Genomic DNA, 26,882 nt, shown 5'->3' with positions numbered 1-26,882 from the left:
TCGATGTTTTATGTAAATGTTAAATTTTTTACTTCTTCTTTCATGCCATAGGTACAATTAAATACTTTCCGAATCAGTTTTTCCGTGAATATTGTGGAATTCACATTGTGGAGAAAGCGTTTTTTTTGTACCGAATTCGATCTAAGGTGAAATATAGTATTTTATATAATCTTGTTGTACATAGGGGAACGAATGGTCTATAATATAGTGTATTTCGTGCCTTTTATTTGTCCCATAGATGGTTACTTCCAGTTCTTCGAGTCCGGGCCAGCTCTAGCGTTTCTGCTGCTCCGGCATTACAATTCAAAGAATTCAAACTTACTGGTATTAACCTCGTTCCTTCTGTCTATCAATTAATACTGAAATCGTTCCTCAAATACTCTTATTTATGAGAATAAGCCAATTCCTTCAACGACATCGTACTAATTTGAATGAAAATTTATTTGTTTGGATTCCGAACACTGACAGGAGAACTAAAAATGGCCTTGTGTGACGTCACACTAATAGAGTGTCCTTGCAGGTTCGGGGTGAGGATGAATATGTATTCAGAGATTTTTTATAGAAAATTTTCAGGAAAGGAAAATGTATTGAGTGTAATTATTTTTAATGGATTCAAATTTTATTTGAATAGATTATTAATTGATAAACGACTGAAGAAATGAATGCAAATTTCTGGACAAAAAATATTAAAATTCCATTTCTTTAATGTATTTGGTTTTTCCATGAATCATTCGTAAGCTCGTATAAAGTCACAAAAATCTACCCTTGATTTCACTAGCTGGTATTGGAATAAAAACTAATTGCTAGTTATGAAAACAAGCAAAGAGGATTCCTTATAAAGGCACGTCCCGGTCCGTAATGTTTTCAAAATGTTAAAATGTGGAAATGAAATCTGATCTATTGCAAATGTTCGAAATATATCTCTTTTACCTCTGTTATTATTGCTCTCATTCCTACTACCGAAAACAAAGATTTTCTGAATTTCAGAATGGTACCTAGGATTTTTACACCTGACAAAGTATATTATCAAGAATTAGAAAAAGTATTTTGAAATGTATCTTCAGATAATTATCTGAGTCCTGTTTTTTTGGAGTATCTTCTGATGCAAAAAAGTATTTTATCTTGTATTTAGATACTCTTGCAAAGTAACTTAGAAAGCTTTGTTGACTTAATGAAAGCAGCACAACCACTTGGCCGTTCAGTTCAAAATGAAATTAGAGATATTTGTTGAAAACTCAAAAATTTTATATGCACCATGGGTAATGAAACGTTAAAGCCATTTGGTGATTGGGTTAACATGTCGTCGTCCTCGGGGCTTAAACATCAACTTGAAGCTTTTGGTACATAAATAACTATTGAATAATAAACAGCCGCAGTTACTTCAGATTGACTCATCAGAGTGGGATTTTAATTTTTCGGTGTTCTCTTGACCTCAATTCCTTTGATCTCGTAGCATCTCTTGAAAATCTAATTAAAATGCATAAGTAATCTATTCAGGATGTGCAGTTGTACACATCGTTGACATTTCCCGATTCATATTTCCTGCGACACAGAATTTCTGAAATTTAGACCAAGATCATGTGGTCAAGTGCAGTCTTGTTGCTCCATCCATGCATCTATTTTTATTGCTTATTATGATAGCCATTGAGTTATGTCTATCCTTCTTCATCTCCATCGAAAATATGTTGACTGTTCCTGAGTTCTCAGAAGGATAGTTCATTCTACATATCGTTATGATTAATTTTAGAAATGATGAAATTTCACCCACATTATAGGCAAGAGAAGAAGAAGGAAAATATCACGGCCTAGTCATACCAGCATATAAAGCTTCCTTCGAGCTAATAATACACATTTTCAATTGTAGGTCAGACAATCAAAATTTGAGAAAAGAGAACATGTATTTCAGAATAGGAAAGTATAATTCATAAAAGACAAATTGGATTTCAGAGAAGTTAATTCAATTTCAGAAAAACGAAATTGAAATTCAGATAAGGAAATTGGAATTCAGAAAAACAAAGTTGTAATTCAGAATAGTGAATTTAATTTCAGAAGCAGCAAATTATATTTCAGAAAAGAAAAATTGTATTTCAGAAGTTATCAATTCAATTTCAGATAATGTAATATGTAATTCAGAAGAGTACCGAAACGAAAAAGCCGATGAACTTGAGAAAAGAGCATCAAGGTTAATACCTGTTGATCCTGAGCCTTTTTTGGTCTTGGAAAAGACCAATATAAGGCAATGGTCCAACAATGGCAGTTGGAAGTAGGACAATAAAATAACCCCCTAGAGGAGCACTCCTGGTCCTGCTCGGGTAAAGAAATTTGTGGTGCTTTCACTGACTTATATCAGGAAGCTCTTGAAGATACCACGTAATGGGGAGGCTGCTGACAGGACACTGTCGGTACAGGTACCTTTTGTACCGCATGGGTATAATTATTATCATTATTTGAACTGGGGTCGTTTTGGTTAGGTAAGCCTTCCGGGAACTGTGACCATGCAAATCTTTCGTTCTCTACCCTACTCATTCAACCCGAAGAGGTTGTCAATGACGTTAATAAAACTGACAACCTCCTTAGGGGCCTTGGCCGTTACCTCTCTGGTATCCAGAACCGGCTTACTCATATGAATGGTTCTGAAGCCAGCCAGCTCCAGATACTTGCATACCATGTGTTCGGCTGTTTCCGCTTCTGATCCACAGAGCCTGCAAATCTCTTCTGCTGACTTTCCCATACGGTACAAATTATGTTTGTACCGACAGTGCCCCGTCAGCAGTCCCACGATCACCCGAAGCTCGGCTCGTGACAGCTTCAAGAGCTTTTTGGCGTCTGAAGGTGAAATCGTCACGAATTTCTTTGCCGGAGCAAGTCTAGGAGTGTCAGTCCAGTGGATTATCCTGTTGTTCAACTCCCATAGGTGGACCGCAGCTTCATATTGTTTTTTTTCTAGCCCACAGAAAGGCTCAGGTCCAGCAGGTGTTAACCTTGATGCACTTTTTGCAAGCTCATCAGCTTTTTCATTTCCTTCAACCCCACAGTGCCCTGGTACCCATAGTAGAGTCACTTTATTGCCTCTGGCCAGTTGCTCTGGTAGTACAATTCCAGGGATCTCAGCGTGGTTTGGCTGTCCGTGGTGATGTAGATATGCGCTCCCTTGAGGTTAATTTTGAGACACTCCTGAGCGCATACATAAACAGCCAGTATCTCGGTCTGTAGAATCGAGGGCCTAATGCCCGCCACTCATGAGGCATTCTCTCGAGCATCTGGTAGTCAGCATATACTTGTGCGTAGACTTGGGCATCGATTTTGGCATCGGCATCGACTTCAGTGTCCGGGACTCAACAGATGGTCACAGGCAGCTGGTAATTTAGCCGAGGCGGTACCTGCTAAATTGCCATCTGCCTGTGACCATCTGCGAATCCCAAATACCGAAATTGATGCCAAAGTCGATACCCAAGTCGACTTACAAGACTATGCTGACTACCAGTTGCTCGAGAGAATGCCTCGTGAGGCATTTTCGTTTTTCGCAAAAAAAATGGATGCTATTTGCTTGGTACACAGCTCTGATTACTATTCTTCAAAATTTGGTGAAAAAACCTACCAAAAATCATAAAAAAGAGGTAAAACTATAATTTCGTGAAAGTCGTCGTACAGTGCTGTCCCCTACTTATGTTCTTCGAAAAAAGAAAAAAGTGAATGTACAAATGAAATTTGATGATTCTATGTAGTCAATTTTTCTAAATATGAATTCTGAAAATTGATCCTTTGTTATTTTGCCTTGAAAATTCATAAATCGTAGTTAGGGAGACCAATAGGGTGCGGCTAATCATTTCTGCACCAAATTTCATGCTGATAACATAGTATCCAAAAAAAGCTCTGGATAGCTTACGGTGGATAGATGGATTTTTAATTTGATTTTCGGATTCTATACATTGCAAAAAGTGAATTGTCAAAAATTGATTAATTTTTGAAATCATTAACTAAAATCAAGAGTAGGAAATCATTCCTTAAACCTTTAACTGTCAAAACTAAAGAGAATTTTCTTTTATCTTCTCAAAAATTTTAGGTAATCTGATTTTTAATTTCATTTCAGAGGTATAATTAGGCAGCTCCACATCAAAATGTCGTCATTCAAGATGGTTCCAACGCAAGTACAGTGAGGATGTCTACAAGCACCGAATCAAGGTCGAAATCCTCATCAGAAACATCGAGAACTAAACACAGGTCAAGATCAGCTCCCCGACGGAATGAAGAAAAGAAACCGAAAAAGAAGAGGAATAAAAGTACCTCCTCTAACTCCTTAGGGTCTATTCCTAATACGATCAAGTTGTCCATGCTGAACAGTGGATTAATACCAACAAATAGCTGTGAGTGGCAAAACAAATTTATTAATATCCTTAAGGTGCGTTTAACTGCACTGGAGGTTTTTTCCTTATTTGGGTGAGACGTCCTCAAATGATTTTAATGGCGCATACTCTCTCGGGAGATTGGGGTGTTTCATCTCGGGAACATCACAAGTATGGATATTCCGTGGTCCCTGCGTTATACATCCCCACACATCTCTATTGAGAAAGGTTGGGTGCGGCGCGATTCTAAGATCTATAGCCTTCGAGGAGTTACCACATTATATTTTATTTGGTGCAAAAATATACAGTCGACTCTTGTAAACTCGAAATCCTCGATAACACCAATTATTATCAACCCCTAGTTAAGTCGAAAAAATACCCATGCTCAAACTCATAACTCAAAATTATTTTACGGTTGCATTTTACCACTTTTACCTCTATAAGTTGAAGACCCACAAAAAATACCTCTATAACTATAATAAGTGAGTATAGTTAATGCGAAATCCCGCCTGTCAAGCTGCAAAGTGTCGGTGAATCGATCATATACTTTAATGGTACAATAACTGCATCATTTAGTTTGGTAAATGCTGTAGGAAATATATACATATTTTGTTTAATATTTTCTTCACCGAGTCTCCTGCAGAGTCCTTTGAATCAAATGCTCCTCCGGACATTCTTGCACTATTTTGTCGGAGTAAATCAGTTGAAAAAAATGGTGCCTAATTATAAACGGACCGTAACACTTTGAATTATTCTCAATTCACTCTTTTGACTTCTTGGACTTTTGGAGTACCTATGAATCAGATTCTTTCATAAGAAAAACTCATAAAATATTCCGAATTTGTCAATTGACATCTGTCAACACGTAGAGACGACGTTGAAATTTTTTTAATGTCAATTCATTTTTCAGTCAATTCAACCAAATAATGAAAATCTACTCCAACAATAAGAAATAAATACATATCATCTGGTTCACCTCTACAATATCTCATTACCTCTGTAAGTTGAATTAAATCAAGAAGGTCAATATACGCCTGAGTCGAACTTTACGTAACTCGAAGAGAAATATTGGCCCTGTGGTGTTTCGACTTTACTAGAGTCTAATGTATAACCAAAATTCGTTCACGAGTGACATATACTGACTGACAAGAAAACTGCAACACCCAGAAGGAGCCGTTCAAATGTAATTTTTTTTTGGTGAAACATAGATACCTAGGACAGCAAGGAGAAAATGATTGAATTTGAAGAAAAAATCGTGAAGGTTTTTTCATTTAAACAATTTTTGTTACTTCCTGTAGTCGTCTTTTGCAAGTTTTTTAAATTTTATAACAAACCAGCTGTTCTAGAAGATCTAAAGTCGATGTTTAGTTGAGGTTAAAAAGCCTAGAGCACGTGACGCGGAATTTATCGCCAGCTAAGTGAATTTGAAAGAGGTCGAATAATTAGTCTACGGGAGGCGGGGTTGTTATTTAGAGAAAATCGCTAACCGTACGAACAGAAATCGAACTACTTGTATGAGATGTTGTTAAGCGTGGTTTGATAATGCCCAAAATCAAAAAAGAGTAGGCACCGGACGTCGAAGTGGTTAGGAGAAAAAGGCCACCTGTAAAAATCTTTTGGACTGCAGTATTATCGACCCCATCTTGTGTTACCTCTGACTATTGAGCATCGCCGGCAACGATTACAGTGGTGCAAAGAACGTCAGCATTGGAATGACATCAAGTCGTAATTTCTGATGAATTGGGTGCAGATGATGGCCGAAGAAGGGTTAAACGACGTCGGGGAGAAAGGCGTGACGAGTTTGATGTTGAGCGTCATGTACGCCGGACAGTAGGCTTATGCTATGGGGTGCTATTGCACATGCAAGTAGGTCAGCTTTAGTCTTTATTCATGGTAACATGACAGCGCTGCGTTACCTTCAAGAAATAGTGGAGCCATATACTCTCCCTTACCTTAACCGGCTCAGAATCCAATTTTTCAGCAAGATAATGCCCGATCTCATGTTGTCAGAGTTAGTTTGAAAGTTTAAACTTTTTCGAAGCGACCCATGTGGATCTTTTGCCATGGCCGCCCAGATCCCCCGATCTTTCACCCATAGAGCATGTTTGGGACATCATGGGTAGAATGGTTAAAAATTAACCCAGCCTCTACGGACTTTGGCGGCTCTGAGACATGAAGTACAAGTAGCTTGAGTTAGTATCCATCAAGAAGAAATAGACCATCTTATTGCATCAATGCCGAGACGTGTTGGAGATTGTATAGATAACCGAGGCTATTAACAAATAGAAAAAAATTGTAAACCCTTCGTGTTTTCTTCAAATTTCAATCATTTACTCGTTGCTATACTATCTATGTTTCACCAGAAAAAAATTAAAAGTTAAACAGCTCCTTCTGGGTGTTGCAGTTTCTTTGTCAGTTAGTATATAATGTGTATCGGATGTCCCAAATACGTTGTCTACTGAGTGGATCTCCTCTTGAGGTAGAAAAAAATGAATGGCACGTTTAAGGACTCGATTTTTAACAGAATTAATTTGGTGGAAACCGCAAACTCATGAATTCAAATGTTTTCAAGCTTCAAGAGAAAATAGGAAAATAGCGCGAAATGAAAAGTTTGAATAATTTCTTCATTACATGTGGTACTTTCCCGCACGAAACTGTGGTTGACGAACGACGCGAAGCGTAAAAAGCAGTGTGAAATATGTAAAACTAAGGTAGTTTCTTTCGTTAAGTGTGTAAATTGTGAGTTGTGCGAAGAACCTCAAATGCGAATTTATCGATGAAATATTAATAAAGCGCTATGAAACTACCAGTTTTGAAAATTGAATTGATAGTTTTCAATAATATAATAAAACAACATATGCCCTCATCTCAGAGCTGAAGTCGCAGCTCAAATTTTCAAAGATCAAATTTGCTTGCCCTCAACAAGAAGATCGTACAGTAAAAAAACATCAATATCAATAAAACTAGACATCAGAAGAAAGTATGTACGATAAAAGATTTAAAACTATACCTAAGAACACAATATGCTCCCGTGAGTCAGTCAAGGATATGGATTTCTCGGAAGACCCGATGACAAACACATTACAGGATGAGATCGAGATTACAAACATTCGTGAATGGAATACACAATATTCAAAAAGATCAAAAGGTAAAAATGCAAGACACTAGTCATAGGTAAATATCCTGTTGAATCTGATGTTTTTATACTTTGGAATAATACAAATAACTTCTTGAATCCTTTTATTTCTTAATAACTCAACAGAGACAACTCAACTTGTTACATCGCCATTGTCTTAAGCTTATGTCATATTCACTGAAATAGGAGAGCACGTGACAGTTGTCAACTTGAGGGTAACCATAGAATAATATTATAACCATTTAGTGTACATATTCACAACAGAATCGACTGTAATGGAGATCGATAGAAGAATTTCATTTCACGTTTCCAATCTGAAGCCAATAATACTACAGCTAACGATTTCTCTGTTTTCTTGGTCCGTAATTTTCCGGAGATTGAATGTGAACTTCTATAGTCTAGATTTCCGAATAAATAATTGTCATTTAAGGTAGAAATTTACGAAAGCAATTATAGCAAGGCCTAATGAAACTTGCATCAGAAAATATTTTCATCAAAGGAAATTACCAACAGGAGAGATATGACAGCGGATACATTATTTGTGTCTGCTTGTCAGGATATGGAGAAAAACATGAAACAAGAACCTTTGAAACTAAATGTTGAATGTCTGTCCAATAAGTTGAATGATTTGGACGTAATTATATTCGAGGAGAATCCTGATATCGTCAGTATGGCGGAGCACTGGTGGGAGGGATCAGCTGGAAACGGTGTTCTTGCTTGGATTTCAACTCATTTCATCGTTTTGTCGATGAGATCGTCTGCATCTAGGAACTGCCATCTATGCTAGGGACTTTGAAGATTTGAAAGTGTTGGACTTACCTGGATTCTGGGAGGAGATGCATTTAGAGTGTTGTGGTGTGAAAATACTGGGTGAGCGAGTGTGTATTTTGAGTGTGTACCATCCAACTGATGGAGACTTTGAAACATTTCTTGGAAGTTTTGAGTGTATTGTCAAGTTTTGAATGGAAATATTTGTTTGTGGAGATTTCAATGTTAATTATCTGGACGAAAAATGCTTCAAAAAATGTTTGTTCATTGATTTGGTTGATACTTTCAACCTATCCGTGACTTCTCCAAATGAGACCAGAGTTTTCACAAATAGGTCAGGTCACACATCATCCACTAAGTTTGATTATATGTTGGCGAATGTTGCCCTTGAACCGTGCAGATGTTGTATATTCGAGGCTAATTTAAGTGACCATAGAGTAATGTCTCTTATTTATAATTTTAAAATTGATTCTGTAAATAACATCAATCATGTACCAAGGCGATTCAGAAATAGTTCTGATAACAATCTCAAACAACTTTCTGCCAATCTTTCTCAGGTTGATTTTGGGAAAATAAGTTACAGCACTGATGTTGATTACTGTTTTGATTCTTTTCTCTGAATAATATTGGATGAGTTCATAAATGCTGCCCCATTCAGTTATCCCGGAATCGTTGTTCAAACAAGAGTAAGTGGATGAGCCTTGAGGTAAGGGAAGCCAGCCAGCAACTGAAAAATGTATACTGGTTATGTAAGAACTAGAGCACAGGTGAGGCGATGGGATATAAGGAAGCTTAAATTGAATACAGGAGAATGCTTCCAATGAAAAAGCAAATTATTATAAAAATTTGATCCATCGGAAAACCGGCCGAGAGATATCTGGAGGATGGTAAATGATGAAACAAGGCGTGAAAGGTCTATCAAGTATATCACTCTGAATATGAATGGAACCACTCACTCTAATTCGGTAGAGTTGATTGATGACTTTGGTCATTATTTTGCTAACATTAACAAGCAGAAGTTGTTGTACTACTTCGGTCCATCTCTCTCCAAATATTGTACCCTATCAATAAATTCAGAAAAAAATTCTTTTTCACACCGGTGACTATGCAGGATGTCCAAGATAACGTTCGAAAATTGGTTGACATGAGGAGTAAAGGCATAGATGGCATTACCACGAGAGTTCTTAGTGATATTATTTTGGAGCACATAGTGCATTTAATCAATATGTCCATTACCACTTGCAAATTTCCTTCTGCTCTCAAATTGGCCAATATCACCATAATGATATAGCCAACTACAGACCTGTCTCTATGCTGAGTGTGTTGTCTAAGTATATGGGCCTATATCTATGGGTCTCTTGATGAGCGCAAGCAAGTTTAAAAATTTTGACGATATTTGCGGACGACACAATGCGATGTCTACGCCCCTACATATTTGTTGATAAATTCAACAATATTATAAATTCATCAAATATTATAATTTAGGTAAAGAAACATATATCGTATAAAAATCAATTTCATTTTATACATATTATGATATGCAGGTCATTCCATTTGAAAAAACGCAGTAGTGAAAAATGTTTAAGGTTGTGTTTCAAATAATGAAATAAATCAATCATTACCCAAGAATAGCTAGAGATAGGAACAAGAAAATTAATAAATAAATAATCAAGAGGCTACGACAAACTAAAAAAAGTAATAATATGCGGGGTTATTCGAAACATCTAACTTGTTGGTAGTTTTTTATACAAGCGACAACAATGCAGCGTTGAAAATATTTTAGATGAATAAAACAATGGTTAACATCCAAGAAACCTAATTTTCAAAAAAATCGTACCTTCCGTTCACCGTACCGAGGTAACATCACCGTGGCCCAAACTTTATAATATGATATATAAATTTCTTATAATACTATAAAAATTTTCAAAAATTTCAGTTTCACACGGCAAATCAAACAAGTACCCATCTAATCTGATAAACTTCAGATAATTCAAATTTTGGTAGCCACCGTTATATTTTTTCAATATTTTCAAATTGATAAATGTTCTTCTTTGAATATGACAAAAAAAAAGTGTTGTTATCAATACCGTCTTATACATCGAAACTCATTCCTAACAACCCGAAGCATAAAATTCAAATATTTCACGTTTGGAAAAAAAAAAGAACTGTAACAGTAACGCGGGGGTTCAGGGCCGTCGCTGGCGGGTAGGCAGGGTAGGCGATCGCCTAGGGCGGCATTTCAAGCTTGATCAAAAATTACATGTGTAGAAATTCAAAGCACCAAATGAGATTTAATTCAGTGAGCAACAACAGGAAGAAATACCGACGGCGTTCGCTTTACGTTGCCGAATATTATTGCCACTTGGGGTTCTGGATTATTTTCTTTTCAATTCTCTAATCAGAATGTTGATTCGTCAGAATGGAATGCAAAATATAAGAAAACAGTTCCATTTCATCACTTCCAACTGATCCTTCTTAAGAAATACCTATAAGAAGCTTTATTATTTCATACCACATTCTGTTCTTTTATAATATCTATTTTATATCAAATTATCTAGTGTTGGATGTGAGCGCATTCGAATTAAATAATGGTTCTTAAACAAAAAAAAAAACAAATTTTCAAGCTTTTTCTAAAATCAAAACTGAGCTAGGAACCTGAAACTGCAGCAAAGAAAAAAAAAACGAAATGAAAGTTTTGTGGAATCTGTAGTAAATTTTATCCGAAATTTTTTTGTCATAGTTCGAAGTTCCGTTTTTCATCCCCAACTTAATTTTTTTTTTGGTGATTATTATGAGAAGACGAATGTAATTGGATACTAGATTAAAAATGTTTTAATTGTTTTCAGATGATAATGGATTCGTGGCACCTACTGTGAATAACACTCCACCAGTGGAAGTATCAGATTTTGTTAAATACTGTGAACAGCGAAGAAAATGGCCAGTTCTTTATAAATTAGAATTTCAAGTGAGTGCGTATGTGTGTCTAAATGGAGATATAATTTTTATGTGAAATTATTCATGTTTTATTTAATTCCCGTGTTGTTGTGATTTTCATTATTTTACTATTGAAATATCATAATCAAGTTTAAATATAATTAGTTTTTTGAGTTATTGGTTATATATATATATATATATATATATATATATATCAACAATTTTAATTCCCAATATACAACAATAGTTATAAGTATGATAAGGGGTGTGGGAAAATTGATAAGTGTTATAATTTCACTCTTCTTTATTTCATTTAGTCGACGTTTCGATCCCGATGGGGACCTTCTTCAGGACTCTACAATAGCAATAGAAAACAGTCAAAGACATGGCAATCACAAAACATGTAAAAATAGTACATACCGAAATACAGAGTTGTAAAGATCTTATTTGAACACAAATCAATAGCTCTCAAGAAAGCAATGAACAAGAACATCAACAATATCAGATCTTTTTTCGCTAAATTTGTTGATGTTCTTGTTCATTGCTTTCTTGAGAGCTATTGATTTGTGTTCAAATAAGATCTTTACAACTCTGTATTTCGGTATGTACTATTTTTACATGTTTTGTGATTGCCATGTTTTTGACTGTTTTCTATTGCTATTGTAGAGTCCTGAAGAAGGTCCCCATCGGGATCGAAACGTCGACTAAATGAAATAAAGAAGAGTGAAATTATAACACTTATCAATTTTCCCACACCCCTTATCATACTTATATATATATATATATATATAGTCAATAGTATTTCCTTTATTTGGAAGTGTCAGGTTTTTAATGAACTTGTTTATTTCATATATATGATCATATATGATCAAAAATATATAATATATAAATATATAATATATGATCAAAATATATATATATATAGGTAATTTCTTAATTGTTGATAAGCTGAATTCGATATTCATGAGAAACTGTGAGTATAGATGGATTAACGATAAAAATGCATTTCTGAGCGTTAGCAATGTCAAAAACGATACGAACTCAATTGAATCCAATTAAAAAATTAATTATTGTCACTCACATACTTCACCAAATCACTGAAATATCAATCAGTTCCTATTCAAATGAATATGATAACACTACATTGCATATAATTAAAATTAATTATTAAATTAATCAACAATGAATCTATTTAGATTCAAATTTCGGGATAAATCAATACACTAAAATTACCTGTTGATTCTAATATTGAATGTTTCATTTGCTTTCATGCATCTTACACAATTCAGTTCCATGGACGAGAATATTCGAGTCAAATAGGTACTATCAGAATGAAACGTTCTGAAGGGATAAAACGATGGTAAAGGAAAAATTCTATCATTTGCTCATTTAAACAAAAATCAACAAAATCAATTATTACAATAACAAAATCCATGAGTATTCATTGTGACGAATTATAGCCTTAGTTTTACGCTTCATCAAACGAACTTCGATTTTTAATGCAAAATTTGAGATAGATTTTTCCTCTATTCGGAATTGTTTTGATTTTTAAAATTCAAAATGAAAAAACTGGCAGATTTGAATAGACTACTCGAAAGATGATAGTTCATAATCCGTCTGCATCTTCAGTAAGCTCATCGAGTATTCAATTGATATGTAAGCTGTTTACATCCGTTTGCAGCCATGCGAGCAACAGAACCATGAAATTTCGAATTATTTAAAGTTTAAATGTATTTGAATCATAAATGTATAACCAGTTCTTTACAATAAAGCCTAGAATACCGGTAAAAAAAACGGCGGAAGCAAAGTTTTGAGCCTATGTATTATTTCAAAAAGCAATTCAGCAAAATATATTTTCCCTTTCATAACATGAAACATAATATTCACATATTCAATAAATTCTCGATGAGAGTAGCCAATCTTTTAAGACATTCAAAATTTGACAATAAATAGAATCTCGATATTATTTAGTCATTGAACAATTATTGGTATTTTCTTCAATATTTTCTTACGCCACATAAATTTGTTATTCTAATTCCTGTTAGAGCAAATATTGGCCACTACCTAACAGATTTACTAATGTATCCGAATGCCGATATTCATCTCATTGACATTTGAAATTTCAGTTTGCTACTAAAGTGGAATCTCATTCATGTAGACATGGAACCAAAAAGGCAAATTTAGAGAAAAACCAAAACCAAAAATGCATTCCTTGTAAGTAAAATTTCAATTTCCAGAATTACTAATAATTGGTGATATTTAATTTTACAGATGATTATAATAGGGTAGTTTTAGAGCCATTAGAGGGAACTCGTGATACGGATTATATTAATGCCTCATACGTAGATGTAAGTATTCTTCCGTATAGAATTTTGTTCTCAAAGCTGCGGCAGATTTATTTGATTTTTTCTAGAAATAATGTAACTTTTATTATGCAGCAGAAACTGGTTCTTCATTGAGATTATTTGGTTGCTTATTCAGAGATTCACGGTTTGACTTGATATTCAAGAGTTTTTCAATGTCAAGTCAAGTCAAGCTACTTGATTTTAAGTAGTTTTATTGTGTCACATCAATAAAAAAATGACGAAATGATAAGGAACCCTGCAAAAAGCACTTTTATTTATTGAACCACATATATTGTATAAAAGAACCAAAAATATCTACTATTTTAAGATTGGAACACAAATTAAAAAATACAGTGTCTTAATATTGAGAAATCTACAAGCACTGTTTGAGTTTATGTTTAAGCTTTTCGGTTTTGCTAGCTTAATGCTGAGCTAGCAGAATCACCGAAGATTTTTTCGACAAAATTTTTTGATCAAGTTCTCTCCTTTAATATCTTTATATATTCCCAAAAGCAAGGTATTGCTGGCGAAGATATACAAGATAAAATAATCAAAAATCAAAATTTGAACATAACTGTTCGATGTTCTAGATACAAGATAGTTTTTACAATTGGATCTGAAATACTAAATAAAAAATACGTATCTTATGAAATTTTTTTTTTAATTTTCAGATTTGAAATTAATCAATTCGATTCAAGATTATCTATATTTTTGTTTTAATTTTGTGATTATTTCTTCCCTAAAAATCAATTAATTGAACATATGCGCCTATAGTCTCATATTACAATATTATATGAATCTCAATAATAATGATTGACTTGATTAGGAATGCAAAGATACGTGAAATTTCTGTGTAAAATTGGACATTCTCATTTTCTGTAGTTTCTTCAGTTATCTACTCGAGGAGGCTCGTCTGTTAGTATTCCTAACTTAGTAATGTTACCAAATTGCAACAGTAGTTTCACTAGTTTCGTTTCTGAAAATAAATTAAGTATGTATATATTTTCGGGGAGTAGGTATTGAAGCTAATAGAGGTTTTTGGTTTCTTAGGATGAAGTTATAGAATTTAATTTGATGAATTCAGTATGATATTTCTTCGAATCAGATTCTAGATACAAAAATCAGAATGATTTCAATCGAAAAATTTACTCGAGATATTTTAGAATAGAATAATTGCGATATATGAAGTAGGTAATGAATATTTTTTATTCAGAGTCTACTGAAGCCAAATGCATACATCGTCACTCAAGGTCCTACAGAAGAAACTGTGACAGATTTCTGGAGAATGATTTGGCAAGAAAGAGCTAGTTGTATAGTGATGTTAACTAAAACATTCGACTTCATCAAGGTAATTGTTATCATTTTTTCTCTTATGTGCTCAATTTCTTCCACTTGAACCCCAAGCTTGATTAATATTTATTATTCGGCAAAGTTCATAACTTGGAGTGAATTCTATTAAAATTTTCACTCAAAGTATTTTAGAAAGCAAATATATCTACAAAAATGAAGTTTGTAAGATGAAATGCTTTTATTTACTTTTCTTCAACTATCTCTGATAGGTATGGGTAGAAATGTTTCGACCAGCCATTATCAAATTAGATTTTACTTGAATATATATACAATTAAATAGGTTTTAGTTGAATCTTTAAAATATGTTGTTATTATTTATATATGTCGAATTAGCTCGCCGTTTAGCATTATTTCAATGATGTATAACATATGTGACTGAACATGATTTGAAAATGTTCATACTTGGAAGTTTTTGCTAGTTTTTATTGTATTGTTCTCTATCGTTTGATTAAATTACGAAGAACAGTGGTTTGATTGCCTGTTTAATGCATTATATTATTTTATGAAGGTGATGTGTGTCCAATATTGGCCGGCCTCCAAAGATCTGGACGAAACATATGGTGGTATAGGTATATCTATGTTAGATGAGGAAGAATTGGCGCATTTTCACATCAGAACATTCAAATTATATAAGAAGGAAGGAGATGTAAGTATTACAAACATTCGAATATGTGTTAGGCAAAATTTATAACATGTACAAAAATTTTATTAACATTAAATCCAACGGCCCATCTAAAATTAAAAAGAAACAACGATCATATTACAGTATCTCTTGTTTTTTCATTTGTTTGCAGAAAATAGGAAATTATCCCTTTGGCATGTAAAAGCTTTGATGTTCTTGAGCACATATCCTTTTATTGTATGTGTTCTTATTTTTGCAGAATATTATCGAAGAAAGATTGATCCTACAGTTTCATTTCACAGAATGGCATAGTCATTCTTGTCCTTTCCCAAACTCAATTCTCGAATTTAGAAGGAGAGTTAGGGCGGTTGTAGGTCACAGAATCAAATCTAATCAAGCCGGACCGATGATAGTACATTGCAAGTTAGTACATAAAATTTTTATATTCAGATCGGATCGTTTCATGGAAGTATTTTCAGTGATGGCGGTGCCAGATCTGGAGTCTACTTGGCCATTGATGCTAATCTTGAACTAGCAGAGGAAGATCATAAGTTCGACGTATTCGGATACATGAAAAAATTAAGGCAATCGAGAAAGAACCTTGTTGAAAATGTGGTGAGTTTTCCATTTATTAAGAAAGAAGGTGGGACAGTGATTTTCTATGCACGTACGTACTTATATATAGGTTTGGTGAATACATTAAGAAAAGTAGGATATTTAATGTTATTCCAGAGAATACTCAATATATAACTATACAATAATCAAAATAACTGCGTGATACGACATCGAATAAACAAAAACAAAACGTGTATTCTCTTTCAATGGCGAAGTGGGGATGGTCACACTTGCGATCTGCGCTGCGACTTGAATATCAGTCAAGGGGTTTGCAAAGGACAGAAAACAATATATAACTATACAATAATCAAAATAACTGCGTGATACGACATCGAATAAACAAAAACAAAACGTGTATTCTCTTTCAATGGCGAAGTAGGGATGGTCACACTTGCGATCTGCGCTGCGACTTGAATATCAGTCAAGGGGTTTGCAAAGGACAGAAAACTATCGATATACAGAGTAGACCAGGGTACCCTAGACTTTTATGGAGAACGGAAGGTACGATTTTATTGAAAATCTGGCTTCGTGAGTAGAAAGCATTGATTTTTGATGATGAATATATTATTATTATTATTATTATTATTATCAATTTAAAATATTTTCAGATATATCAGAAAGTATAACATTTTTCAGTTTGTCATAAGCTTCTCGATTATTTATTTATTAACTTCGTTGTCCCTATCTCTAACGATTTTCTAATAATTAATTGATTTTTTTTTTGGTGCAGAACATAGCTTCAATCAATCACTTCGGTACTTAGAATCATAGAAAACTGAAATTTTGGGTATGGATTAGTGATATCCCGTTCATCATTTATGTTTTCCAAAATCAACGGCTTCAAGGAGTCATACTAAAATTAAAGTAAGTGGGTTTTTTCGAATGGAATAACCTGCATATCATGAGATGTATCGAAAGAAAATTGAATATCCTTTCAGAGGATATACCTAAATCGAAAGGTTTCCTATTAAAAGCAATTTTTCATCCCAATGGCAATATTGAGATTGCAGCATGTTCAATGAGATGTATCCTGACTTGACCAATGAGCAAAAGAAAATTTATACTGCAGAATAATTGCATCAGTTATGATGAAAAAAAATTATAGAACTGAGGAACAATATTCATAAAGTATAATAAATGGTTAAATCACAATCGATGACCAGAAAAAGTTTACAATAACTGTTCAAAATGACCACCATTTACTTTCTGATATGCAAAATGCGAATGTTCACAGAATAATTTCTAGTGTATCTCATGGCATCAATATCAAGCTCCTCCATGCAGTTGATTATTCGATGGAGTAGATTTTCAGAATTAACTTTTATCCTCAAATTATCTCATAAAAAATACAATAGCTTGACCAAATGAAATAACATGTAATATGTTACGTGTGCACGACATCATAATGAGAAATATAGAAAAATTACGAATTTGATACTCTGAAATAAAAATATTGATTATCGATTGTATACGAATTGAAAATATCGACGATATTTATAGACCATTTTCTAAAATAATATCGATATTTCCATAAATCGATATTTTTTCCATTTCTATATTTGTCGCTCTCCAACCATGGTATTGGTAGTGAGATCATATCGATTGAAAATAAATACGATAATTTTATTCTATTTTATGCGAGGATCCCATCTCACGATTGGAGGGCGACTAATATTAAAGCTACAGCGCAGCCCGCAACTGTGACCATTCCCACTTCGCCATTGAAAGACAACATTCATTTCATTCATTAGATTTTGTATCACTCATTTTGATTGTTGACTGTACCATGTGTTTTTTCTGGAATATCGTTTAATATCCTATTTTTCCGAATGTATTTACCAAATCTATATATCAGTCTTTCAAGCATAGCGGTGTACACACTGACAAACATAAACGCGTGTACATTATATGGGAATTTTCCTGATACTCTCAATAAAACTACATGGATTCAACTTGGTTGGATCTGTTGTCACTGAAATATCGATTAGTTTTAACGATATTTTTATTGAGTTTTCTTTGGTTCTGGTAAGGTTCAACATCATAACAATTTTTATATTACCAGTCGGATTTTGCCCATTAACAAACTCAACAGCGGCATTCGATAGATGTTCGAGAGTTATCGTACAGACGGACATAATTGAATTTGACCATAGCTTTGTCATCAGTGACCGAACATTCTCCGGCTCAAAATTCTAAAAATGATATAGCACTTTGTTCGGGGAACGTGTGCTCAATAAATGATATTTGAAATTTCATTTATTTTGGTTTCCGTTTAATCCATTGTTGAGTTGTCTCATTAAATTTTTATTTATGTCAACCAAATCTGCTTTTTCTAGGAACAATATAAATTCATTTATGATAGTCTTGAAGACTTCGTCACCTGTGGTAACTCGTGGTTTCCTGTGAGTGAGCTTTCGCAAAGACTAAAACTCAAGTCCGTGAAAAACACATCAACAAAAATGAATGAATACCAAAGAGAGTATATGTTAATTTGTAAGCAGACTCCAAGATTTTCAATAGGAGACTGTGCAGGTGGTCATCGTGGAGACAATAGGAAAAAGAATAGAGATGTATTGATTGTACCGCGTAAGTAAATATAATTTAAAATATAGAATATTATTTTGTTGATATTAATTTGTTTGCTTCTTCTTGAAGTCGATTAATAATGACTAACAAATTGTTTCAAACTATTAATTTAAGAAATATGAACTGATTAAAAAAAATTAAATGTCTTTTATCTTCTGAAATCTTATTTCCAAAAAACACGCCGGATGATAAATATGTTTTATCGTAAGTATTCATTAAAAATATATAGATTAATAAAAATCTTCTGCTCTAGCTGGTAAACCATTTGCTCCTGTTGTTTTATGCAGTGCTTTCCTGAGCATTGAAAATGTGAATAGCTTAAAAAACTTGAATCTATTAATTCCTATCAATTTTTGGTAATGAGAAAATTCGTTTTTGTTAATTTTTCAATAATTTACTCTCTGTATATCCAAAAGAGCACAAATTCCTATGGATCTTCCTATGATACAACCTGAATACCTGTATCAAATTTCATTGAAAGGGGTCAGTAGAATGCAGAGAACTTTTTTAGCATTGTCCAGATTATAACACTGAAGATCTGAAATGAATATGGAACCATTCTCATGATTTCCACGATTGATGTGATGAAACACAATAATTTCCACTGGATTATTTCATTGTTAGCAACAATTGTTTCGCCACACTGTGGCTTCATCAGGCTACATTTCAATTGTTGCAAACAATTAAATAATCTAGTGAAAATTATTGTGTTTTATTTTATTTATGATGAATTTCTGCCAGATAAGGACCGAATCCATTTTGAATTTCACCGAAATGACTAAATTTCATCAAAATTTGACAAGATTTCAGAAGTAAAGACTAGTATTTGTGGATACATAAAGTGAATGGCAGACACGTCCAAAGTTTTTCAGAATTATTTGGAATGCACTAATATTTTTCCAATGAAAAATACACTGAAAAGCTTCGTTTGCAGCATTTGCTGAAATTTGAATATTGAATATTTGCTGGAAATATGCTGCAATTAGTTCATCTTTTTACATGAAATTCAAAGAAACAATTGATTTAAATTCATTCAATCTTATTTTTTCAGCTGACAATTTCAGGCCTTATCTAACTTCATTCCAAGGAAATAGTTTTACGGATTATATAAATGCTGTTTTTGTAGATGTGAGTATTAAGTACTGACTATACCTTCAGTTCTATTGATTATAGTTGTACTCCTCTCTTTGGGCTAAGGTAGCAAGTTGATATTTAGTCATCGAAATCAAAATAACAATGAATTTTGGGGTAGATTTATTCATTAGAGAAAAATATCAGAATAACTCTATAAACGAAACCCTTCAATAAAATCAATATGGAATTTATTTTCCAGCAGCTCAACTGTGATTATTTCTTCTGAATCGTTATCATTGATTAATTAATATTGAATTTTCATACCGTTTCATTAATTCAGTTAGTTTATGACAAGGGATGATGAAATATCCTGAAAACTATAATTTAATTATTAATTCATTATAAATACTCTGGCTAATAGAAAGTAGGTACTGCCATTTGTCGAATGCTATTAATGATCTTTGGGATTATGAATATTCAGAATAGCCGATATCGATCAAATCATTTACCCTACCAATATTTATAACAATTACTCTTTTTAATGAAATCACCTATTGAGATTTCAATATTTACGTACAAAATTAATGAAAGTCTGTTTGCAGGGATATACAAAGCCCAGGGAATATATTGTAACAGAGTGGCCCCTAAAATCTACAGGTGGTGAATTTTGGTCCCTCGTTTATGATTATGGATGCTCAGCTGTTGTGGTCTTATGTCTTCCACCGACAAATTCTGTAAGTTTGATATAGTCGTTTGCTCTCTTCCATTTTTAAATATATATTAATATTTGTTATATGAGTGAATTATAAAATTTCAGAATTTTATATAATATTTTGAATTTAGTGTAGAGCGGACCATTTCAATTCAATCATTCAAGAATGATTTCCATGAATTTAAAAAATCATTTCAAATCAATTTTCGTTTTTATGTCGATAAAGTCTTTCACAAAATCACCTTGTTCTTCAACAACTTTTCCATAAGTCTTCATTTCTGTGGACTATTTATAATATTATATATTTTGAGATTTATCTATTCTTATTTTGTACTTTATAATCAATATCTTACGCATACTACCAATCTTTATCTACATTTACACTAATATACAGGGATACGTTGAACTCATATTTGATGATATAACATTTGATTTTCCATCGAATATGACGTTAACTCACTGGGAAGCTTACCTTTTTTTTTTTAGCAATGTTGTAATATGGGGGTATATGTGTCAATGGAAGAGCGGCTTTCCACTGACTAAAAAGATGTTATTGTGGGGTTCGGCCCGTAGCTCTAGGGACAGGCCTTCTTGTTGATTTTCTTTCTTGGGGGCAGGATTAGATTTCCAGGGTAATTAGAATCAATTAATTCTTCAAAATGAAATATAATAAAACAAAAACCAAAAATTATAATATTCACAAAATTTGTATTATTTGACTCAACGGCAAAAAACTTTAATACAGAAAAATATTTCAAATGATCCACTACTCAACCAAACGAATCAGAATTATTTATTGAACGTTGAATTTGGGAGAATCAGGACTACTCAACAAGGCAATAATAATAATAAAAAGAAACACCCAAAAGACCGTTAAACTGTTACATGCCCTTATTCCGCGGGGCTAGGTTGGTATACCTAGTTTTAATAAACTCCTTTTCAACTTTTCACTCGAGACGTGTAATTCTTTTTTATTGACTTCACTCCCGAATCGCGCACTCAAAGCTAATCTATTTCTATATCAAAAACAAAATTGAAACTTTTTCAAAAACCCTCGTTTTCCTACTTCTGAGTCTGACCTAACTCGTCCTTTCTTAGAGTAAAACAATTTCTTCTTTCTTAATACTTGAAGTTCCTTGCCCTTATAAGAATTACGCTGATTCTTAAAAAAAAAATTGTTTTGCTCCGGTTTCGCGACCGACGTACTATTTCCGTTACTATTGACCCCCTTGAGTCCCCGATCGACACATTTTTCTTGCGTTACTAAAGATTCTCTTGAAACCCCGATCGATACTGCCTTATTTTCTAATCCATTCTCACAATTGATCTGTCACAGAGAGGCTTAGTTGAGGGAATTAAAAGCAATTTCATGTTGTATACCAAATATATTTCTCAAAGAATAATTGCGTTCAAAAATATCAGATCATCATAACTGCGTATGGACCTTGGAAGACAAATTTAAAAACCGTGTTAACCACTCACTTTATGTGATATTAATGATCAATATACTTGAGATACAGAACAAAGGAACTGCTGAAAGACCTGATTATGAATTATTGATAATTCGAACTTCTATCGCTTCGTAGAATTTGGTTCGAATAAATTTTTGAAGGTTTTTTCCATTTTCCGATTCATTACATTACTCCCTCCTTCGAAAAAGTTTTGGCATCGGTTGCCATAACTTTTCCCTTACTTTAACCCATATTAGTAAAGTAGTCCTTCCTCTTCAGAATTTACAATAACACTAACCTATTTCAACATCGAGACTAGCTCAAACGTAAATTTAAATTTTCCATTCTTAAATTACAAATCAAGTATCAAACAACTTATTAACAAATGCAACATGAAACTATAACCTATTTACCAAACTTTTCAAAAGCAAAACTAAAAAAAGGATCTATATCATTTCTACCTGTTCTATGGTGAAAATCAAATCTATGGTGGTATGTTCTCCGAAATTGTTAAGCATTATTAAATCAAATAGGGGAACAAAAATCAATCTCAATCCTAATACATAAACCAGAACAAAATCGAAAATCATAAAATATTTTCAGGACATATTTTCTCCTATGCACTTCACTAACTCCAGCATGGAGTTTGTTCACTTTTCGAGATTTCAAAATTTCACTATCGCGGCACTTCCTGGTTTCATAACACTGCTTCCTGGAGTTGTTTGGTGGGATGGTACTTTGTTTCTTCTTTGGATCATTTCATGTTGTATATAAAATATATTTCTAAAATAATAATTCCGTTCAAAAATATTAGATCATCATAACTGCGTATGGACCTTGGAAGACAAATTTAAAAACCGTGTTAACTCAATTAATGTGGTATTAATAATAATAATCAATGTACTTGAGATACAGAACAAAGAAACTGCTGAAAGATCTGATTATCAATTATCGAGAATTCGAACGTCTATCCCTGCGTAGAATTTGGTTCGAATAAATTTTTGAAGGGTTTCCCAATTTCCGATTTATTAAAATGTACACATATTTTTCTGCCAATCCAAACGACTGATGGTAGTAGGGACTTGAAAATTCTATGTCAAAATTCCACGAAATCGAGAAGTACCTAATTTTTTTACTGTTATATGGATCATTGTATTCGAAAAATTCATCAGGTATTCTTAATTTAAAAAATATTTCTTTTAATATGTCAATAACTATAATTGTGGTTTTATTTTTGGCAGAATATAATTCTAATCAATTCAGGACCACCGCCAGACATTTTGGCGCCCCGGCAAAATAAAATTTTGCCGCCCTGCTCTGCCTGATTTCTCTCAATTTTCGTTGGAGGAGCCTCTGTAATTCCCCCGAGGCATCTTTCAAATTTCGAATGAAATCGTATTTTTTAGGTTGAACTCACCGTGTCAAATTTATCAAAAAACATTTTGTCGATTTCATCAAAAAACGTCCTGCATTGTTTAAAAATACGACGCTCTATAAATTTATAGTGAAAAGGCGACGTAGTTCTTAAAAATGCATTTAACTACCTATTTAGCGCGCGTATTCGATTAAAAAAAAATTGGCTCTGGTTATTTAATTATTTTACTGCAAAGAGTGGAATTTTATTCATTAACTGACTGCGCCCTTAAAATTTTGCGCCCCGGCAAAATGTCCGGTTTGTCGGTCCTGGCGGCGGCCCTGAATCAATAATTGAATTGTAACTTTTATTGTTCAATTCGAAAAACTCGGAGAACAAATATTGCAATGGCGACTAAGTAACTACATACTCATGATTAAATTAGTGACTCTTTTTGATTGGCAGTCTTATTTAATTGAAAAGCTGAACACTTATTGATGAACATTTCAATCTCAGAAGAAATTTTTGCCAATAAAGTATTCGCTTTGATTTTTGTATTCTAGAGTAGGGTTCATGTATTAATTTCATCATTTATATTCTGAACTCCCTAGGATTGATTGCGGTTTCAATTACGGTAAAAAAATGCCTTATGTACCGCTGATTTTTTTTGGAGTTGTACTGTGATAATATTTCATCAATTATCAAGGAATAAAATCACTATTGCTAATAATCAATTGTCTTAATCACTTTCATCAATTCACTAAATCACTCGTACTTATACTATTACTTATATTTCTTATTTCTGTAGACATAGAGCAATTAGAGTGAATTAAATAATTTCATTTTCAGCAACAGTTCCCATCATTCTGGCCAGAAGGTAAAACCCCTAAGAAATATGGACCTGTCTTCACAATTGAACATCTTTCCCATAATCATTATAGTAATATAAGAACTTGGGTGTTCAGAATAAATAAAAAGGTATTTATTAATTTCATCAATATTGATTTAATTCATGACCGTGTTATAATAAAAATACACTATCCATAAATTTCATTTCGAATTATTTCTAGATTTAGGTAGTTACCTATATATTTTTTGGAACTTGGACTTGAGTGATTTCAGAACTTTGGACTGTAACTTAATTATCTTTAGAGTTTGAAAGATTTCCATTCGTTTGGACCATGGATGTTTTCGTTTTTTGGATATGTCCCAAACCTAACCACAACTATTACTAAAAAAAATGTCTACGTTGATTCTCTCGATGATAACTAACCCTCCGAATTTATGATAATTTTTTTATTTGTGGTTTTATTTCCCGGAAGCAAACGGTAAAGATTTTTTTATCTCTTCTCTCCGCGAAATGCGATTCGAATTTGATGCAATCTTCCTAATATTAAATGATTTGAACACAAAAACAATTATTTTCTAATGTCGAATTCAAAGTTTCGATTTAACCGATTTTTAATTGCCTTTTTCATTTTTAGATTGTTGCATTGACAGAGTTGATGGCTGGTGTTAAAGCTCCTCCAAAAACTGTTCAATTGTTCCAACTGACCTGCTGGCCAATGGGGCATAATGTTCCAACATCTACCAATTCCCTAGTGGAGCTTATGAATATGGTGGAAAGATGGCGTCAAAGGACCGAATATGGTCCGGTTTGTGTTGTATCTCCGTAAGTGAAAATAAAGAATTTATTACAATAATCAGGTGTTGAATGATGTAAGATGTAATAGGACAATTCTGCAAATTTCACACATAGAATATCATCGAAAGAAACATTTTTCCAAGCATTGGAGGGATGTTGGGACACAATCCTATAACTAACTCCAGAACATTGAGTAAAATGAATTTGAATGACGTTAGAGAATTTTTTGAAGGTTGAAACTGTAAAAATATGAAAGATAATAAAACAAAAAGTCATAGCAAACACGGCAATGATGAAATAAAATGAATGAATATAGATAAATAGTACAGTTTTATAAATTACAAATCTGAAGGCAAATAAATAACGAAGAACAATGAAGAAAGGAAAGGCTTAAAATTCAGAGGCAACGAAAAAACATAAACCTTTGTTAAAATGCTAAGTGTCAAGATAATTACATATTTTTTTTAGGGATGGAAGAACTAGATGTGGGATATATTGTGCAGCTAACGCATGTATAGAGCAAGTTATTCAACATGGAGAGGTTGATGTATTTCAAGCAGTTAGGACAGTCAGAATACATCGTCCCCAACTGATTGAGAACATAGTAAGTTGAAATCTGTGATGCTGGATGGTTAAATCGTGTTAGCTAATCTAGGGGATACTATCACCTCTGCTGTTGAGTCTAGTTATGGATAGTCTCCTGGCTTACTATTTGTTAACTATTTCTGAGAGCACAGCAGCAGCGTGGGTCAATAAAAGGCGTTTTGGAAACATTTGTGAGCTAAAACCAAAAATGGTGATGCGTAGTTGTGACAAGAGGCGGCAACACTGCCTCTACAGCGCCAACGGCGATAGAAGTCATACTAAACTGGCCTCCCTTAAAATTAGGTATCCGGATTTGAGTCCAGCAGGTGTTACCTTCGATGCCATTTTCGCAAGTTCATCGGCCTATTCATTGCCTTCTATGCGATAGTGCCTTGGTACACATGGAAAGTTACATTGTTACATTGTTGCCAGAGTTCCCTGTCTGAGAATGCCGTAATACCATAAACTTGAGGCAACAATATGGGTTCCAGGGCAACTATCGAATAAAAGGCAGATGAACTTGCGAAAAAGACATCAAGGGCGTCACCTGCTGGACCCTAGCCCTTCTGTGGGCTTGGAAAAACACTACAGAGCGGCGATTCGGCAGTGGGAACTGTGAAGCAAAGAGACCCTCTGGAGGATCCAGATTTGCACAAGTTTAGAATTCAGGCAATTTCTGTCGTTCCACACCAAAAAGCTTCTGCAGCTGCCACAAGTTAAGCTTCGGGTAATTGTGGGACTGCTGACAGGGCACAGTTGGTATAAATATCATTTGTGCCGAATGTGCCTATCAGCAGATGAAATTTCCAGGATTTGCAAATTGGAGAAAGAAACTGAACACATTGATCCCCCTAATACGAAAAAATTTTTCGCTAACTACGAACATTTTAGGGAGGTTTGAATATTCTATCGTGGTGTGTGTAGGTCTGAAATAATTCCAGAACTTACATTTAACCTATTGATTATGGGGAAATTTGGAGAGTTGGTCTACAGGAGGAATTACTAGGTTTAAAAATAATAATAGAGAGGAATAAAATTAAATGGAAAAAATGGGTTATTATTTTTATTATCGCAGTAAAACATAACGATACATTTCTAAAGATTTCTCATTTCTTTTCAGACTGAGTATAAGTACTGCTATGATGTGGTTCTCCACTATGTCCTTCATTATTTGCAGAAAGATATGAAGGAGATGAGGGAAAAACGCAAGTCTTACGAAGAGAAGTAATTAAGCAACCTATTTCATAAGGTGAATAATTTGGTTACAAAATGCAAAATATTTACTTATTGTTACTCATCTTCTATATATTCAATATTATATATATTTTAATTAAACTATGTTATCGATAATAATTCAGATTC

At 33.6% G+C, this 26,882-nt stretch overlaps 1 protein-coding gene across 2 annotated transcripts in view; it reads left to right on the top strand.

Moving 5' to 3' along the window:
* Positions 1-26,873, top strand: part of LOC123686338 (receptor-type tyrosine-protein phosphatase kappa) — a 50,605-nt gene extending 23,732 nt beyond the window's left edge. For both annotated transcript variants that reach the window (XM_045626393.1, XM_045626403.1), the window contains 15 exons: positions 4,091-4,364; positions 11,094-11,212; positions 13,308-13,395; positions 13,453-13,529; positions 14,740-14,874; positions 15,385-15,522; positions 15,758-15,921; positions 15,978-16,113; positions 18,450-18,699; positions 19,751-19,827; positions 20,376-20,507; positions 24,140-24,268; positions 24,775-24,962; positions 25,404-25,539; positions 26,641-26,873. In XM_045626393.1, coding sequence (XP_045482349.1) covers positions 4,160-4,364; positions 11,094-11,212; positions 13,308-13,395; positions 13,453-13,529; positions 14,740-14,874; positions 15,385-15,522; positions 15,758-15,921; positions 15,978-16,113; positions 18,450-18,699; positions 19,751-19,827; positions 20,376-20,507; positions 24,140-24,268; positions 24,775-24,962; positions 25,404-25,539; positions 26,641-26,748 — 2,082 coding nt within the window. In that variant the 5' untranslated portion in view covers positions 4,091-4,159 and the 3' untranslated portion in view covers positions 26,749-26,873. The remainder of the gene's footprint in view (positions 1-4,090; positions 4,365-11,093; positions 11,213-13,307; positions 13,396-13,452; positions 13,530-14,739; positions 14,875-15,384; positions 15,523-15,757; positions 15,922-15,977; positions 16,114-18,449; positions 18,700-19,750; positions 19,828-20,375; positions 20,508-24,139; positions 24,269-24,774; positions 24,963-25,403; positions 25,540-26,640) is intronic.
* The last annotated feature ends 9 nt before the right edge of the window (positions 26,874-26,882 follow it).

This window comes from Harmonia axyridis, chromosome 1 (genome assembly GCF_914767665.1).
Source record: "Harmonia axyridis chromosome 1, icHarAxyr1.1, whole genome shotgun sequence".
Taxonomy (NCBI): Eukaryota; Metazoa; Arthropoda; class Insecta; order Coleoptera; family Coccinellidae; genus Harmonia; species Harmonia axyridis.
This window is presented reverse-complemented; position numbering and strand designations above follow the sequence as displayed.